At 38.0% G+C, this 17,541-nt stretch overlaps 1 protein-coding gene across 1 annotated transcript in view; it reads left to right on the top strand.

Moving 5' to 3' along the window:
• The first annotated feature begins 1,777 nt into the window (after positions 1-1,777).
• TMX3 (thioredoxin related transmembrane protein 3) overlaps positions 1,778-17,541 on the top strand; it is a 30,003-nt gene continuing 14,239 nt past the window's right edge. The window contains exons 1-9 of the mRNA XM_050891009.1: positions 1,778-1,823; positions 2,117-2,171; positions 6,475-6,514; positions 7,819-7,942; positions 10,746-10,791; positions 12,366-12,446; positions 13,856-13,955; positions 14,208-14,285; positions 16,544-16,610. Of these exons, the coding sequence (XP_050746966.1) occupies positions 1,778-1,823; positions 2,117-2,171; positions 6,475-6,514; positions 7,819-7,942; positions 10,746-10,791; positions 12,366-12,446; positions 13,856-13,955; positions 14,208-14,285; positions 16,544-16,610 (637 nt within the window). The remainder of the gene's footprint in view (positions 1,824-2,116; positions 2,172-6,474; positions 6,515-7,818; positions 7,943-10,745; positions 10,792-12,365; positions 12,447-13,855; positions 13,956-14,207; positions 14,286-16,543; positions 16,611-17,541) is intronic.

Here is a 17,541-nt window from a genome sequence, read left to right as displayed (position 1 = left end):
GTGCCTGGAGCACCTCCTCCCCCTCCTTCTTCACTGACCTTGGTGTCTGCGGAGTCGTTTCTCTCGCGTATTCTCTCACTCCTCTCTCCGGCTGCAGTTGCTGCCGCACAGTAACTTCTTCCCCTTCTTAAATATGTTATCACAGAGGTGCTACAATTGCTGCTGATTGATTTGGCCTTGGCCAGCCGCAGGTCCCTCTTGGAGCCGGCTGGCATTGGCTCTGTCGGATGTAGGGGAAGCTTCTAGCAGCTTCTCACAGAAGCCACCCCTGTAGCCCCCCCGCTACCAAAACCTTGCCACGCAAACCCAATACCCACAAAGCATTAAGTGGAGGTCCTCACCAGGCCAGGTATGGCCTAGTGAGGAGGGTAATGAATAGCCAGTTCATTTTTATTGCTAGAGAAGGAGAACATGTATCTACATACATGTAGATACATGCACACGTGCACACACACACACAGAGCAGCCCAAAAGTGAGGCAGCTGCAATGTCTGCTGCTTGTAGACCCTATTATTAGAAGAAGAGACTTGCACACTGAAGTCAGAGGAACAGAATTGTCACTGGAAAGAATCTATCCTTCTCCAACAAAGACCTCAAACATTTGCGTGTACAGCTGAGGAAACTAACTCCAGTATAGGGGAGAAAGGTGTATGTAAGAACTTATACTGAAGGAGTCAAAACTGAAAAGGAACGGATCACGGAATCACAGAATGGTTGAGGTTGGAAGGGACCTCTAGAGGTCATCTGGTCCAACTCCCCTGCTCGAGCAGGGTCACCTAGGGCTGGTTGTTCATGACCATGTCCAGGCGGCCTTTGAGTATCTCCAACGATGGAGACTGGTGGGCAGTGCTCGGTTACCCTCACACTGAAAAAGTATTTCCTGACATTCAGAGGGAACCTCCTGTTTCAGTGTGTGCCCGTTGCCTCTTGTCCTGTCACTGGGCACCACTGGAAAGAGCCTGGCTCTGTCCTCTTTGCACCCTCCCTTCAGGTACTTACACACATTAATAAGGTTCCCCTGAGCTTTCTCTTCTCCGTGCTGCATAGTCCCAGACCTGCTTTAATTGAACTTTTTAAAAAAAGGTTTCTCAGCTGGATTACTTGCCCTTCCAGGACCTGCAGATCTGTACTGAAAGACAAGCTAGTTGAAGATAGGAAAGACTGTAACAGGTTTGAAAAAATGAGGAAAGCTAAAGAGAATAAAACGGACATTAAATAGCAGGGTGTAAGCCCGTGTTTTTCACAAATGTGCTGAAGGAGGAATGCTGACATAGCAGTATCAGTAAGTGGTACGGGACGAGCTCTACCCATGGAAGACAGCTGGTAACATGACAGGTGGTACACACTTTTCTGCTGAAACTCACTTTCCAAGGAATCAGAGCATTGATTTTACTGTATCAGAGAGTCTGGCGGGCCTCAACTCTGGAAACCACTGGGGAGATGACAACGTCCACTCACGCCGCATCCCATCACCGTTGTAAGGGTATCACAATTGCCCCCCCCCCCCCGCCTCCAAGGGCGCCTTTCGGCGGCCCGGAGACCCGGGAGTCGGCGGGGGACACGCCGCCTCCGGGCCGGGCCGTGGCTGCCGTTAGCCCCCTCAAGCAGAACCGCCGCCGCCGCCACCGCCTTCCCACGCGCACTCCGCGTCAGCTCATTGAAAGCGGCCCGTAACGGCCGCTGGCGCCTCCCGCGACCTCCGCGCCTGCGCAGTGGGGGAAGGTCGACGCCGCCGCGCGCCGCTTCCCCTTCCGGCTGTGCCGAGGCTCCTGTCAACATGGCAGCGGCGTGCGGGCGGTGGCGGTGGTTGCTCTGGGCGGCAGGTAACCGCCGGGCGGCCGCCAGCCGCTCCGGGCTGGGGGCTGTGGCCTGGCGGGCGGAGGGGAGAAAAGCGGTGGGCTTCGGAGGCGGGAGAAGGGCCGAGGGGAGCAGCGGGCGGCGCTGCGGCGGCCGGGAGGTGCGGGGCAGCGGGGAAGGCTGGGGCTGTGGGGAAGCGTTGGAGGCGTGAGGGGAGAGGGGGAAGGGCGCGCTGGCGGTGAGCCTGTCAGCTGGCGTGGGTGAGCACCCCCAGTTTTGTTTGGAGATCACTCATGGTACGCTTTTCCTTACCTCGCAGTGGTTGCACATGTGGTGGCATCAGGTGCGGGTTTTGTGGAGGATCTAGATGAGTCGTAAGTATTGGGGTGTCATGCCTTATTAGTTAAATATTGTTTGTCTCATTGCGGGGGGGGATGACCCCAGACTGACAGCTTTGTGCAGAATGTGGTTGTCAAGAAAGCTACACTGGAAAAGTTTGTCTTTTTCTTAGCAAGAATGGCAGAAAGATTGTGATCTGTATTAAGTAGGTGCAATTCATGAAGCTGAAAGCTGTTATTATGGGTGCTGTTGCCAAAAACGTTGCCCCAAATAGAAGCTGATTGCATTTAACCAGATTCTTCGTTAGACTTTACTGCGTAGCTGCCACAAGGAGTTGGGAGAACGAGTATAAGTGCGCTCATGCATGGCCAGAAACGGAAGAGAGAAGGAGGCCTGCAGGACTAGTTCATGGCTGCTTTAAGTGGCAATTATATTCCAGTGTAAAAAAAGTGCTTTTACAACAGATTTAGCCCTGAGACTGTGGAGGTGTTGAAATGGGTAGTCCTGCCCTTAACTTGGTTGTGTAGTGTCATTGTTCGTGTACTGCCTTGCTGTAGCAGTTTGATGGCTACGTACTTGCTGTTCCCAATAAAAACTAAATTTTCAAAAATGAAATTAATTTTTTTTTTGTCAGATCAGCAGGTTGATCTAAAGTGCTACAAAGCAGCATGATTATTAGAATTGAAATAGAAGGTATACAAAATACTAGCTGGTAGGGGAGGAGAAGGTGGCATTAGATGGCTGCTTTATGAAAAATTTAAGCCAGTCAAAGGCGATGTTTTCATGAAGGTTCAATCCATGATAAATTGCATCATAGAGCTAAACAATCAGAAAACCATTCACTTTTTTACCATATTGCTTATTCAGCTAGAGCAGATAATCATAGGATCAAATGAGGTGCAGTGGAATTATGGGGGAGGGAATGGGAACATATGGAAGGGGTACTGAAGAGAGATACATCAGCATCTCTGACTGGTGTTTAAAGTGGTATGAAAAAGCAGCTGAAGCACAGGAACTGCTTAGACTTGATTTTCAAAGCTTGTTTTTGAAACATGCCTCATATTTTCAAGGACTGAAGATAAAGAGGCTAAGTGAATAAAATAGCATGTATCTGTACTCCCGCATCACGTTCCTGTATCATGTTTCCACAGGTGTAAATTTAAATGTAATTGCTATTTTGGAGTGAAGAAGCATAATTCTGTAGTCACATAACTTTTTTGAAATAGCTGGTAAAATAAAGTCCTGTTTTAGAACACTTGGATTTTTCAACTACAAAACTATACAGATGCCTATATTTGCAATTGGGAGTGAGAATTAAATGGTGAGTTGTTCAGGACAGGTTTCTTTTTTTTTTTTTTTTTTCTTTTTAGCTAATTGGCAAATGGTGAAAAAGGTCAGGAAACCAATTTTTAAAAAAAAATTGGGAGCAGTGACTGGTGAAAGTTTCGAGTTTTCCATTTTATAGATACCTAAACATTATGGAGTTTTTGCTGTTGCTGAAAACTTTGGGTTTTATTTGAATTTTGGTAGCTGCAAACAATGCCTACTAGCACAAGGTACAGGTCCCTTTCCCAGGCTTACAGGATATAGGAAAACAAGTAGCAGAGAAGAACTAACAGAGGTGCAAGTTACCCAGCATCACCCTGCTGGGCTTTGGAAGGGATGCAAAGCTGTGGTTCCTGTCAGCTTATGCTGATCTAACCGCTGGCTGCGTCAGATCAGTACTCATCTTGCGATACTTGCTGACTTGTTCCAGTGTAGTAACAAAGCAGATAAGTAACCTGACTAAAAAAGGAAATATTTTTCTGTCTGTGAGGATGCATTGGTGGCTCAGCCCAGGATCAGAAGCATCAGAAATGGTGCAGGGTGGGTGAGAAGGGAGACAGGGAGGAGTAGAAAGAGCAGCTGGGTTGGTTTAAGGCCCTTGGAATTGTGGCCTTGGTCTTCAGGTTTGCTTCATGCTGGTTTCTTTTAACCATTAATGATTAACTGGGGTGAATGGAGTAAGTGGAGGTTGAGGCAACATTTGATCATGTAGTGCCAAATGTTGGGAAGTTGTATGTATTTGAGACAAATAATTTTGATTCAAGGATATGCAACACCTATGTCATCTTTCCACCAGTATGGTTGTGCCTGTGTCAGTTGACAGAGAGAGGATTGCATAGGACGGTTAAAAAGAGACACTGAAATTTTATGATCAGAAATATATTTACAAAGCCTAGAAACAGCACCATCAGAAAATGCTTAAATACCCATTTGTACAGAGATTTCTGTTTTTCTTCAACAGTATGTTGAACTTTCTTAATATTGTCTAATAATTTAATCATTGACATTACCAAAACTAGAATGAGTTTAAATAGTTGGGTTTTGTCACACTTCAGATTCTAGTTTCTGTGGAAGTTGATTAAATAGGTGCTTGTAAATGAGTGGTACAATTTGAAATTTATTCCTGTAAAAACTACAGTATTTTTTATAATATCTTAGGCCAAAGTTATTAAATTCCATTGGAATGTTCTGCCTCCAGACGTTTCCTTTCTTTCCCTCTTTTCCTTGCTGTCTGCTGGTTTTGTAAGATTTCAGTCTACCTTTCTCAGTGCTTTAATGCTCTTTGCAATTTCCCGTAACGCTCATACTGTGGCAGGGGGAGGAGAACATTTCATTGTAAATTCTTCTATTTCTTCTATCAAACCAAGGGTGATACTCTAAATTGAAGCACGGCCTACGATCTGATGGATCAGTAGCTGCTTTCTGCCTCTTGCATCATAACCAATTATTTGACATTGTAATTAGAAGTTAGCTGGAGCTTCATTAGAGTTCTCAAGAGATGCTAGACTCTAACTAGTTCTTTCATTAGCTCTGTAGCACTTAGGGTGGTGAAGTAAATTTTCAGTGAGGTGATGGACTAAGCAATTTTGTGACTTAAAAATGCTGCTTTCCTGTAGCAGTTTTATGTTAGTCGCTGCGAATACCTTTTCTGCTGTACCAGCATTGCAGCCTTGGTATGCCATCAATAAAACAAAAAAGGCTTGAATTTACCAGAGAAATGCTGCAATTCTAAGTTTCAAACACTCAGCGCTGTGATTAGATTATATTCATGATTTCTGAATTATTATTAAACAGTAGGCCAGCATCAGCACTAGTATTTCTTCAAGAACATTATGGACCATTACAAATCTGTTCAACTTTAAATGAAATATAATGAATGTTCTTTGATTCTGTTTACTGCCTATGAGCCATTTATAGGCATGCTGCATATTGGGAATTGATGAGTTGGGCTATAACTTCTATTAACTGGATCTTAACTTAGAGTGTAGATCACACACTTATTGTGTAATTATATATATATATTCATCTCCTTTCACAGTGAGAGTGTTACAGTAAGAATGTTGTGTAATGTATTTTATAGCATGTGACATTACTCCCAGTTCTAGTCACTTTTACGAAGCCCATCTGTGCTTATTTAATTCTCAACATAGAAACAGTTAAGTAATGCAATAATTTCTATGATCTTGCAGTGACAACAGTTAGGTGAAATGTGTAAGCAACATTTCAAGAGGTACCAAGGAACTTTGATTTATTGTGTTCTATTTTTGTTTTAGATGTTTTAGCATTTAGTGACAGATTTACAGTTAATAAAGCTAGTCAGTTCATTAAGATGTCATTTGTCTAGCATTGAGTATTCAGTAGTACCTGTGTATCTCTGGTTTTTATCAATAACTTGAACATTTTTATTCCAACAGTTGGTTTCTTGTGTGCACCTTTGATAAAAACATAACCTGACACATCTATAGCAGAATGTTGAAGGAGGTTGAACTAAAATTGCTTTGCATGTTAACATTAAAGATAATTTAGTTAGTCTACATTCAGTAAAGCTAAGATTAACAGTGTAAACCAATGCTCTAAGAGTAAGTATTAGTTGATCTATAAAAATGCAACATTTTCTAAACAGTCAACAACAGTATTTAATATAACTAGAACAGCTGCAAAATACTTCTTTCCCTTAGATTACATATCCTAATCAAGTATCTTTTGTGTGTTTTGGTGTGTTTTCTGATTTCTTACTGTTTTTCTGGGTTTTTTTGTTTGTTTGTTTTGGCAAATAGTTGTAGAAACATAATTGGTACAACTGTGTATGTAGTATCATGTGCAGGGGCAATCTTAATATTGAAAAATAACTATTTCCTCCTTCACCCTACCCCCAAAGAAAGAAACAAACCGGAATTCTTGTATCTATAGTTTTCTACCAGCTTAATTGTAGACTTTGCCTGTTTCACACACGCACTTCACTTATTTATTTTCAGTTATATCATATATTGATTTCATTTTTTCCCCTCCTAGGTTTAAAGAAAACCGTAAAGATGATATTTGGCTTGTAGATGTGAGTATATGAGAAAAAAGGGAAGACCTGCTAGTGGAAATCAAAACACAAAATGTACAATGCTACACTCTGTAGTAAGGATGCTTCATCGTTTGGAAAATCATTTGTACATGATGCAGAGAAATTACATGACAGTAATTCTTCTGACAGGATGGATAAGCAATCTGTCTGTATCGTTCAGGATAAACCAGGAATTAGACTGAGTACTGGATGCAGACGGACTTCATCCTATATTTTACAGTCCTTAAAAAAGGAAAGCAGATTACCTAACACTTACAGTCAGGAGGTGATAACCTCTGTTCAGAGTTCTTACAGTTCCATTCTCTAGTTATACCACCTAATTTGTGTTCTAGACATTTAGGACTACAACATCAAATATATGAGAGGCTTCTTTTATTTTTCTAACATATTTGGAAAGATTCAGTGCTCCTTATTTCAGAGGCAATGAATTATTAAAAAGATTGAGCTTGTTTGAGAATGAGATAAAATTCTTTTTAGCTCACCCAAATATGAACTGTAATTCCCAAGTTGTACAATTTGTGATTTTTTGAGTGGGGAAAACTATATATGCTGATTCAGAGTTGATCAGTAATATATAGGAAAACAAAATCCAACTTTGTCAAGTTGTGACCTGATCTTGTTATACCGAAACATTGATATCTTCCCTATTAATTTCACTGAGATGTTGCAGCAAGACATAGGCAGAAAGATGAAATGAAGTCTCTCAGCTCTGATTGGCCCTGAGAAAACAGGATCAATTTTACAGTGTGCTTGTATAAAAGTAGTTGCTGAAGAACTGAAATCCAGAGGGCAGCTTGGGGAACTATACACACACACACATATATATATCTATATATATATATATATATATATATATATCCCTTCCTTTCAAAGAATAGTGGTCCCCTATTGGCAAATAAATTCATATTCCTGGATAGGTTGATTACATGATCTTTTAACTTTCAAAAAAAGAGGAAAATATTCCAAAAGAGATTTTTTTTTTTAAATGTTACCACACAGTATCTTTTTAAATAAGAAATCATGTAATAGTACAGCAATTGAATGTATTCTTTTCAAACTTGTGCTTTCATGTTAAAAGTAGCACCAAATCATAAAAGCTCTGTTTGTCACTCCAGCTTTGTAATTAACTTGCAGTTTTATTAAGACTTAAAGAACACCATGACTGGAAAATAAGCCTTGCTAAGGTATTTGAGGGTTAATCATAGAAGCAACTTCTCTTAATTATTTTGCTTCATTAACTTTTTTTTTTTTTTTTTTTTAAATCAAATGTATTTGCTTCTCAGTTTTATGCACCTTGGTGTGGCCACTGCAAGAAACTGGAGCCTGTGTGGAATGAAGTAGGTATAGAAATGAAAAACATGGGCTCTCCAGTAAAAGTTGGGAAGATGGATGCAACTTCCTTTTCTAGTAAGTATGGTTTTGTTAGGGGTAATTTCATGAGAGCCGCTGTTTTGAAACTGTTCTTTTTTTTTTTTTTCATTAAGTCATTTTTCTGTTCTGTATCATAGCAAATGTATGCAAACAGTCATTGGAGAACAATTTCCTGATCTTTTTCTTTCTAAAAGTGACAACATGCTATAGTATGCGTTTTTTTTATCACACTTGTTTCTTCTTGTGTAGGGAATTCTTCCTGACAAATGGAAGGTAAAAGCTTTTCAAAGATCCACTTGTGATATGCTTCTTAGAGTACCATTATACAAGCATCTTTATGTGGTGTGTCTCTTGACAGCATCCAATTTTAGGTTCCTTGTATTACTGTTGGACAAGTGCTTGTGTTCCTGCTGTTATTCTTTTCAGGTAATCAGTCCTTAAGATGTTACACCAAAAGCCTGCTGAAATCACTGAAGTCATTACATCAGTGTTGAGCCAATTTCTCCCCATGTTTCTCTGTAAATGTCTTCTTGAAGAACCAATTTCAGCTGGTTTAATGCTTTCTTTTTTGATGATGCCTTTCATATGTACTGACCTTTTCAGAGAAAACCCAAAACTTTAGGTATTCAGAGAAGTGGTTTGAGTAGACATGAGAGGATTGTTGCATGCTTGACAGTATTTTCTTAGTTTTAGCGTGCTTGTTTATTGTCATTTTGCTTAAATCTATGTTGAACTAGCAGGATATTTAAGAGGGAAGGCATAGGGAGTGGTGGGGCCCAAGTGAGATCTGTATGTAATAAAACTCTGTTAATACATGTAATGTTTTTAGTTAATACCCATTAAACCTGATTATTCAGGATTGTTATATTTGCATAAAATATCATGCAGAATACTTTTTTCAGTAATATTCCAGTTTTTCTGTGCTTGCATCTAGCAGAGTTTGGTCTTTTGAGATTAAAATGATCTCGTCTCAAACACCAATTTATTGTATGTAGCTTTTTCTGTAAAAACACATAAATTTGACCTCATGGTTCATCTTAAAGATACTTATTTGCTAAGGAAAAATAAGTCTGGGGAATTAAAAGTTTCAAGATCATGCAACCAGGTAACTTCAAAATTGGGAATAGATTTGGTCTCTAACATTTTTGATCTCTAACATTCCAGTCATGTATATAAAATTCTAAGTCATTTAAATTGTATAAACTCTTGCCCTGAAATATTTGCATCTGTCATCCTGATACTAAATTTTTGTATTTGATAACTAGAACAGAATTGGCACTTTGTTTTTGTTCTAAAATTCATTTTTGTGTATTTAAAAATTACTTAAAACTGCAAGGGTTCCTTTGTGCCCTGGAAATGTTTTCCTTCTGAGATTTGTTACCAGTTTTATGAAGAATAGTGTCTGATAAATCTTTTGAAATAGTTTCATGCTTTTATTTTGAAAGTAGAAATTTTACAACATCTGGATATGAAAAGCTCAGTCAGCTCTGCTTAATGTCTTCCCAATCTGAAGATTCTCTGAAATTGAAGTAATTCAATCTTGAGAATATCAGCAGGAAATGAAACTGGGTACACACGTGTAACTAGGAAGGAACGTGAATGGTTGGCTCTGCGTAGTTTGTGTCCTAATAGGAATGTGAAGTAGTGTGAAAAATCTGAACTTTGGGTAGCTTGTCATCAGAGAGTTGATATCACAGCTGAACATATAAAGCATCCAATAAGTGTTGCCTCTGGTAGCTGTGTGGAATGAGAATACAGTAGTTATATCAACAGAGCAGTCACCTGGTGTGGTATCATTTGAATTTTCATGGGGGTTAGCCTCAGAAGTCCACTGAATGTGTTTTATTTGTAGTTCTGTGCAATTAGGGTTTTGATCCAGGCAAACAACCTTAGGGTCACCATTTCCAAACAGTTGTTCAGAGCCTTGCGCCCAAGTCCTCCCATGTCTGCTGCTCTGGCACGTGGTTGGTAGCTTCAGAATGTTTATGTTAAAAGTATTGAATCTTGGTGCATTTTCAGTAGGGAATTGCACAAGCATTGTCAGAATTTTAGACTTATTTTAGCCTTTTTTGAAGACTACTTAGTTTAACTTTTGGAAAACACTGAATTGACTGGAAAGTGTAGTTTAAGGTGGCAGTCGCTATGTTCAGAACTGGAAGGGTGGCTGCAAATTGTACTCCTGTAATTGATGGGAGCAAGATGCAAGGTTTTAAACAAACATGAGGTGGGGGAAAAAGTTCTGCAATTGTCTTACTTTTTACCATTTTAGTAAGCAGTAGGTAAGTAACTAAATGCTTAGAAAGTGTATTTTTGGTGAAGTTGATGACTGTAGACATTTACCTCTGCAGAATATGCTTTAAAAACTGACTTTTTTGTAACTACTACAGTATGATACTGCACTTTTGTTGTTACCTGTTACTGTAGCGTAATTGTCTTTTGTATTGCTTTTAAGCATTAGTATTTGCAACTCTACATCCATGATGTTTAATTCTTGCCTCTGATATTTTTCAGCCAATTGTATGTGCATGTTAAATGCATACTACCTTTTAGTGAAAACTGACCGAGCATGTCTATTTAGAAGATTCTCATGCCATTTGACTTGTGGCATAGGAATTGAGACCCTATGCTGGGGCCCTGCAGTACCTCTGAAAGAGGTTCAAAATTTAGTGATGTAGCTTCATAACAGCAGCTTCTTGAAAGCAAGTAAAACAATTCATACTGAACTAAGTGGTAGGTTTTTCATTTATTTGTGTGGCTTGAATAGTAAACTGTGTTTAAAGATTAACGTAGGAGAGCAAGAAAGTCTTGGTTCACTTTGGCAATAACACATTTCTTTCAGGTATTGCATCTGAATTTGGAGTGCGAGGCTATCCAACGATTAAGCTGTAAGTTGATACTTCCCATCGAATTTCAAGCAGTTACCTATCCTACCACTGATTTCATGATGGTAAAAAAAATAGTCCTCTCTGCTTAAAAATCCCAAACAAACAAACCACAAAAAAGCCCACAAACAAAAATACTCCACCATTTCATTTCGACATTATCTTTGATTTCTACTGGACTGTTTTGCTTTGAAATTCAGTAATATCAAGCGTGTTATTTAGAAACAGAATTCTTAAAGGCAGGTTAGCAAATTTGGAATTCATTTAACTGCTGCTTTCTATGCAACTTTGTAAAACTGTGTGTATATAAATATATATTTCAAGTATATATATCTATTAAATTATTATTGTTAAAAGGAATTTCATGCACCAATTGATTTGACACCTTTAGAGTGATTCAGGCAGTAAGTGCATACCTGAGTCTTCCTGTTAACTTTTTGTGAGTTGCTGATTGCCTTTTCTTATTTTTAATTACCTCTCTCTTCTCTTCAGTGTACCTGAAAATCTTATGTAAATGACACTAGTGGTTACTGTATAGGGTGAAGTGTAAGAGCAGTTGTTTGACAAGAGAAGAATATGTAGATTTTTTTCTTCACGTAATTAAAAAAAATCAATGGAGGACAAAATTTATAGGAAAATACCAGTCCATAATGATATTATATGTACTTGCTTATAACATGTATAGTGTATAGTCTAGTACAAGGTCATGTTAAATAAAGACTTAATAATATTGAGTATTTTTTACTATGAAGATACTGGGTTTGTTAGCAGGTGGTTGTTTAAGCAAATAGTATTCATAATATATAATAAATCTTGTCAACTTAGTTTTCTCAAAAAGGTGGCAGAGATGTTTAGCTTATTGATCTTTAAGGATGAAAAACTTTATTGGCATACAAAGGCATAGAAAATATGGTTTATGGTTACTTTTTTCCTATGAGTTTCCTAAACCTATATGGATTCAAAGAAAGCCTGATAGAATTGGTAAAACTTACTTGAATATTCTTGTAATGCAAGTGTGCTACATCCCCTGTCAGCATAGTACAGTAAACTGACCAACACTTCATGGAAGCTTAATTTAATACATAAATTCAGAAGGTTTTGCCAGTCATGTGATACTTTTCAATTATAAAAAAGCATTAATGAACTTTGTATGTTTGTCTTTTACAAGGACGAATCCCTAAGCAGTATAAATGCTGAATGTTTGGGGTTTGGTTTGGGGGTGTGTGGTTTTTTTGTGTGGTCAAGCAAATGTTCCAAATGATCTGTGTGTTTACAAAATAAATGACTGCTGTGCACTAGAAAAAAATAATCGTAAAAGAACGTTAATTATTTTAAAAAGTCAATAAATCAGATATTGTGTAAATAAGTTTTTACTCCATAATTGCATTGTATTGCATTATTGAGTTTTATATTTTGCTGACCACTTCTTTTATCTGACTATTTGAAAAATTACTTTGCTTATCGTTTGCTAAAAGGTGACTGTAATAAACATGTGAAGATTGAGTAATTCTACATGTGCAGATACAGTTTAGTTGATTTCAGTTCTGTTCTTTTTTTTGTCTTTTTTATTTATCTAGCTTAAAAGGTGACTTGGCATACAACTATAGAGGACCTAGAACCAAAGATGATATAATTGAATTTGCTAATAGAGTGGCAGGGTAAGTACAGTCTTCTGTGAGACTGGTTCTGGTGACCTAAAGCTTCTGTAAGATTTTTGAGGTGGGCCAAAAATTAAATCTATTTAAAAAAGAACAAGACATTGACATGAAGTTAAAAACTATATGTACTATATGTGGGGTTGTATGTGAGACTGGTGGTGAGTGTCACGAAGGAAGTAAGTAGAGACTGGCTAGTCACAATCCCTTCTTTACAGTGCAAGAACTAAGGACTTCTCAAAGTAGTGGAAACTATGAACAAATGAAACTGATGGAACCCAGAAATAAGAATACTGACCTAAATGTTGGCTGATAGATAAACATCATTACTAAGGCAGAATCTGTTTAATACTCAAAAGTTACCTTAGAAATATCAGTTTAATATATGCTTATGCATTTGAAAAGTTGCAGCAATTGGCAACATAAGGAAATTGCTTTTACAGAATTGTTCATAACAATTCCTGTTGGCTTTTTCTTCCTTCCCTACAGTGGCCTGTGGCCTCAAAGTGTTATAGACAGTAATCTTTGGGGAGAAAAAAGAATCACATTTCTTTCCTTTGTTCCTAAATATAAGAAGCATTCATATAGGTACATCATACTAATTATTGGTCAGAATTCTGTAATTTAGGAATATCAGTGATCTCTAATAATTTATGAGAATTTTCTAAGGTTATTTATTTCTAAGACCACATTTTCTAACTGCTGTGCTTACATTGAGTATTGGAGCTCTCAAATGATTGAGACCTTATTGTGGCTGGGAAGACATTACTGTGGCCTTTCACTGTATAGAGAGGGCTTATAAGAAAGATGGAGAGAGACTTTTTATCAGGGCCTGTACTGACAGGATAAGGGGCAACGGTTTTAAGCTGAAAGAGGGTAGATTCAGATTGGACACAAAGAAGACGTTTTTTGCTATAAGGGTGGTGAGACACTGGAAGAGGTTGCCCAGAGAAGCTGTGGATGCCTCATCCCTGGAAGTGTTCCAAGGCCAGGTTGGATGGGGCTTTGAGCAACATGATCTAGTGAAAGGTGTCCCTGCCCATGGCAGGGGGTTGCACTAAATGATCTCTAAGGTCCCTTCCAACCCAATCTGTGATTCTGTGGCCAGTAAATGGCATGCATATTTACATCATAGCAACATTTTGTACTAAGGAAGGTATTAATTTCAGATTTAAGTGTGCTATTTGAGGAACATAACAAGTTTATTTTGGGGGGATTTTTAGTTTTTTTGCTTTTAGTTGAAACTGAAATAATAAATGGAAAACTTAAATGAATTTGCGTTGGGGAATTTAGTTTTTTAAAAAAACAACACAAAAAACTGTATAGCATTTTCTTGGGGATTTTTATTTGTTTGGGTTTTGCAGCTTGCAGAAACTGAGATTTTTCTTTCTCTTTTTTTTCCCTCCTCCCAGACCTCTTATCAGGCCACTTCCTAGCCAGCATATGTTCGAGCATGTGCAAAAGAGACATCATGTACTTTTTGTGTATGTCGGTGGTGAATCTCCTTTAAAGGTTTGAAGCTTGATTAAATAAAGTTACTTCTTCTAGCTATTCACAGATTTAGTTTAAAATATCTTCTAAAAGACTGAAGTGCATGCTTGCAACAAATACTCATCTTTTTTTAAGTTTATTGAAGTGTTTTTACAATCTTCTGTCATAACCATATTTTCTAATTACTCTTTGAAGATAAGGTATGTCCCAAAACTTTCGTTTGAAGCATACTAAACGTTCAGAAATTAAAAAATGTTGTTTGTATTTTTGCAGGAAAAATACATTGAAGTTGCTTCAGAACTAATAGTTTATACATACTTTTTTTCTGCCTCAGAAGATGTGCTGCCTGAGGTAAGCTATTTCAGTTCCTACTATTTCCACAGAAATGGTAGAGTTCTCCTCATATATGTAATTTTGCTGTTTTGGTGGCACAGAGATGGCTTATTACAATATATTTGGCTTTGATAAATTTGAAACTAATTACACTGAAACATTTAATTTTTGAGTCTATATGGGGAAAGAATACAAACCAATACAAAACAAGACCAAAGTCTGTCATTGCTTTGTATTGGCCAAATTACTTGTTCAATCATATTAATAAAATTAAACAGAAGATATGCAGAACTGAACATGGACTGTACAACCTGCTCAAGAAGGTAGATACTTTGATTTTTAGCCAATGCAAAGCTCTTGCTGCTCCTGACAGCCCTTTCACCAACCACTGTTATAACTAGTTTGGGGGTCATGTGACATGGAGTACCACTGGTACCCTAACAATCAGAGAAGTAAGCGAAAAGGTAAGTTATTTTCACCTTGTGCAATACAGCTGATCAAAACATTAGTCTGCCCAGGGATCAACCGATCCAGTCTGCTGGCTGCAGAATTCTCATGTGGCTCTTTGGAGGATTCTGTAACAAGGAAATTATTTACAGTTAGTCACAAGGGTGGAAAAAATTGCTACTGCTCTTGTTAGTCTAACCATTTTTGCTTACGTGTTGAAGCAAAATCAGGAGGCTTTTTCATTTATTGTTATCTCTAAGTGGGACCTAAGTCTACTCCATGCCTGATAATGCATGACTTTGAAATTAGTTCGGGATTAGCAGGGTGAGAACTAGCATAATTTATTTTTTTTTTAGGTACCTGCATTTTCCAGCATCATAAGTAGAACTGGCCTCGTTATAGATAGTGTATTGTTAGATTTCCAGAAGCCTTGTATCAAAAACTACCTCAGTTTGAATATTGCTATTTGCACTTCAGCCCCAGCTGAGCAAGAAAAGTACTGTTCACTCGTGCAGTGGAAAGAGTGTAAAAGGCTGGAACTCTTTGAGATTCTGTGATCACAATGGTGTAAGCAGTGAGCTGTTTTTCCCACTGAATGTAATTTCCCACAAATGTCATTTAAACTGAAGTAGTGATGGTATGCAATATTCTATGGAGAGAAGCAAAAATGTTATGAAATCACTGGTTGCTAGTTGTAATGAGGCTTTGCATGACAGTACTTACTGTTAGGCTTTATTTGTCACCTTAGGTAATCTTGTTCCAAGCTTCAGGCATCTTTTGCAAGCCATAAGCTGTACATAGACTGATTTGCCCTTTAAAGATGCTAAACTATGTTTTGGGCAAATAAGAGAATAAAGCGTCATCTAGAATTACCTTCTTGCTCATTTATATGAGCTGTTACATTATAAATCTACTGCTTTTACATTTATTTCCAAGAAAGATAATGCAGAATGATTACAGAAGGCACGTCATTTGGAAAAGCACTCATGATACTGTTCTTATGTTTCCCAAACATATCAGTAAATTAGACAATTCAGCCAACATCATCATCAAAACTAAGCTCATGATACAGTCCTTTCTTAACCACAAATGCTATTAGAATTTTAACTTACAATGGTAGCAAGAAGTAAGGAGTAGATGCAGTATTTCTTCTGTGGCAGTTTACTGAAAATGTGAGCTGAATAAGATTCTTTTAAGTTCCAAGGGAAAGGTTTCTCCACCTTGTATTTTTTTTGAGTATGTTGCTGACCATCCTAAATGTCGTGTTTAGGATGGTAATGCAGGCATTCATTGTTCTGTTTGCCTAAATTAGGGCTATTTGTGGCCCTGTCTGCTGAAGCTGTGTCTTTATATTCCCATCAGCCTGAACCACAGGAGATAGCCCAGATTTAGTGGGACATGTTATCAATGTTACTATTTTACTCTACAATATTGACTGTCCATTTAGTAGAAGTAACGATATGACAGGTATGCTGACAACAGCACAAACTGGGAACAGAGAGCATGATTGATAAAACACTCAAGTTACGATCTCCTATCTAAAGTTCATGTCCAACCAATAAAATACTCTTCATGCTACTGCAGATACTAGTAAAAATCCTGCTTCATTTACACTTTGTGAGACCTACCTCTCAAAAATATGTTTGTTCTGTTACTTTTTAATATGTGGAAGCTGATAGATTTATTTTAGTAAATGTAGACAGAAAACATTTAAATGTACTTTGAGATTTTCCCCACGGACTCCATTTCCACATTTTAAGATTATTTTTGTTTGTTTTTCTAAAAATCTTTTAATCTTCCATGGATTAATTCAAAACCACCTCTTTCAGTATGTGACATTGCCTGAATTGCCTGCTGTTGTGGTATTCAAAGATGGAACTTACTTTGTTTATGATGGTAAGTAAAAGTGGACATTACCGTAAGACAAGATATTTAAAGTATATATGGAGAAACTGGAACAGCTGGGATTTTTTTTAAGGTTGTGTTGGGGTGCTGGGAAATTCTCCAGTTTTATGGTAAATAACAGCTCCTTCATGAAGGAGAAGAGAAAAAACTAATCAGTTCTTATGGAACAAAATGCATTTGAGAAGGAATTGGTTTTAGCAATACTGAAGTAGAAGTGATAACGCTGCTTTGTGTTATCAGTAAGACGTAGCTTCTAATATTATTGCTTTGCTGGCATTAATGTGCTTATAAAAGTTATCCCTTCACTCACTGTCCAAATTCATCATATACAAAATAAAAGAAAACTCTTGCTGAAGAGGAGTCACACATAAGATGAATTTACAGTTCCAAACAGTTAATCAGATTTTCTCTAAGTGCTCTTCCTGACAGTCAGATCTCTCTCTCTTGAGGTTAACTTGATTTTTTTTTTTCAGATGTGTACTCTGCTCAGAGATTGCATAAAAGGGTCCTGTTTGAGCTTTTTGTGCCTGGGCAATACAGGCTCTATACTTTCTTAGTACAGCAAGCCTTCCTTCAAAAACTGTGAAGGAAGAGGAAACTGATTCTGCCTTTATTCCCAATATTAAAATTTTGAGGGCCTTAACTGATAGCTTTGAGCATATGTGACTTTCACATTTGTGTTACTTGGATATTGGTAGTGGGAAAGGATCAGACAGCATAACGTCTCCCTATGTAACTGACGGAGCATGCTATGCATACATGGAACGGTTGACCATTCAGGCTGTTTTTCCCTTCCTGAAAGTGTCCCTCACAAAAAGAGCTTAAGGACACGTGGACTGTTGTCACTGCAGGAGTTGATATGCAGTTTCAGGCTGGATAAACTACTTTAACTGGCTTGTTCAGTGTGTAGACTGTAGAATAG

Source organism: Gymnogyps californianus, chromosome 2, assembly GCF_018139145.2.
Source record: "Gymnogyps californianus isolate 813 chromosome 2, ASM1813914v2, whole genome shotgun sequence".
Classification (NCBI taxonomy): domain Eukaryota; kingdom Metazoa; phylum Chordata; class Aves; order Accipitriformes; family Cathartidae; genus Gymnogyps; species Gymnogyps californianus.
Note: the sequence above shows the minus strand (reverse complement) of the source record. Positions and strands in the feature narration are given on the sequence as shown.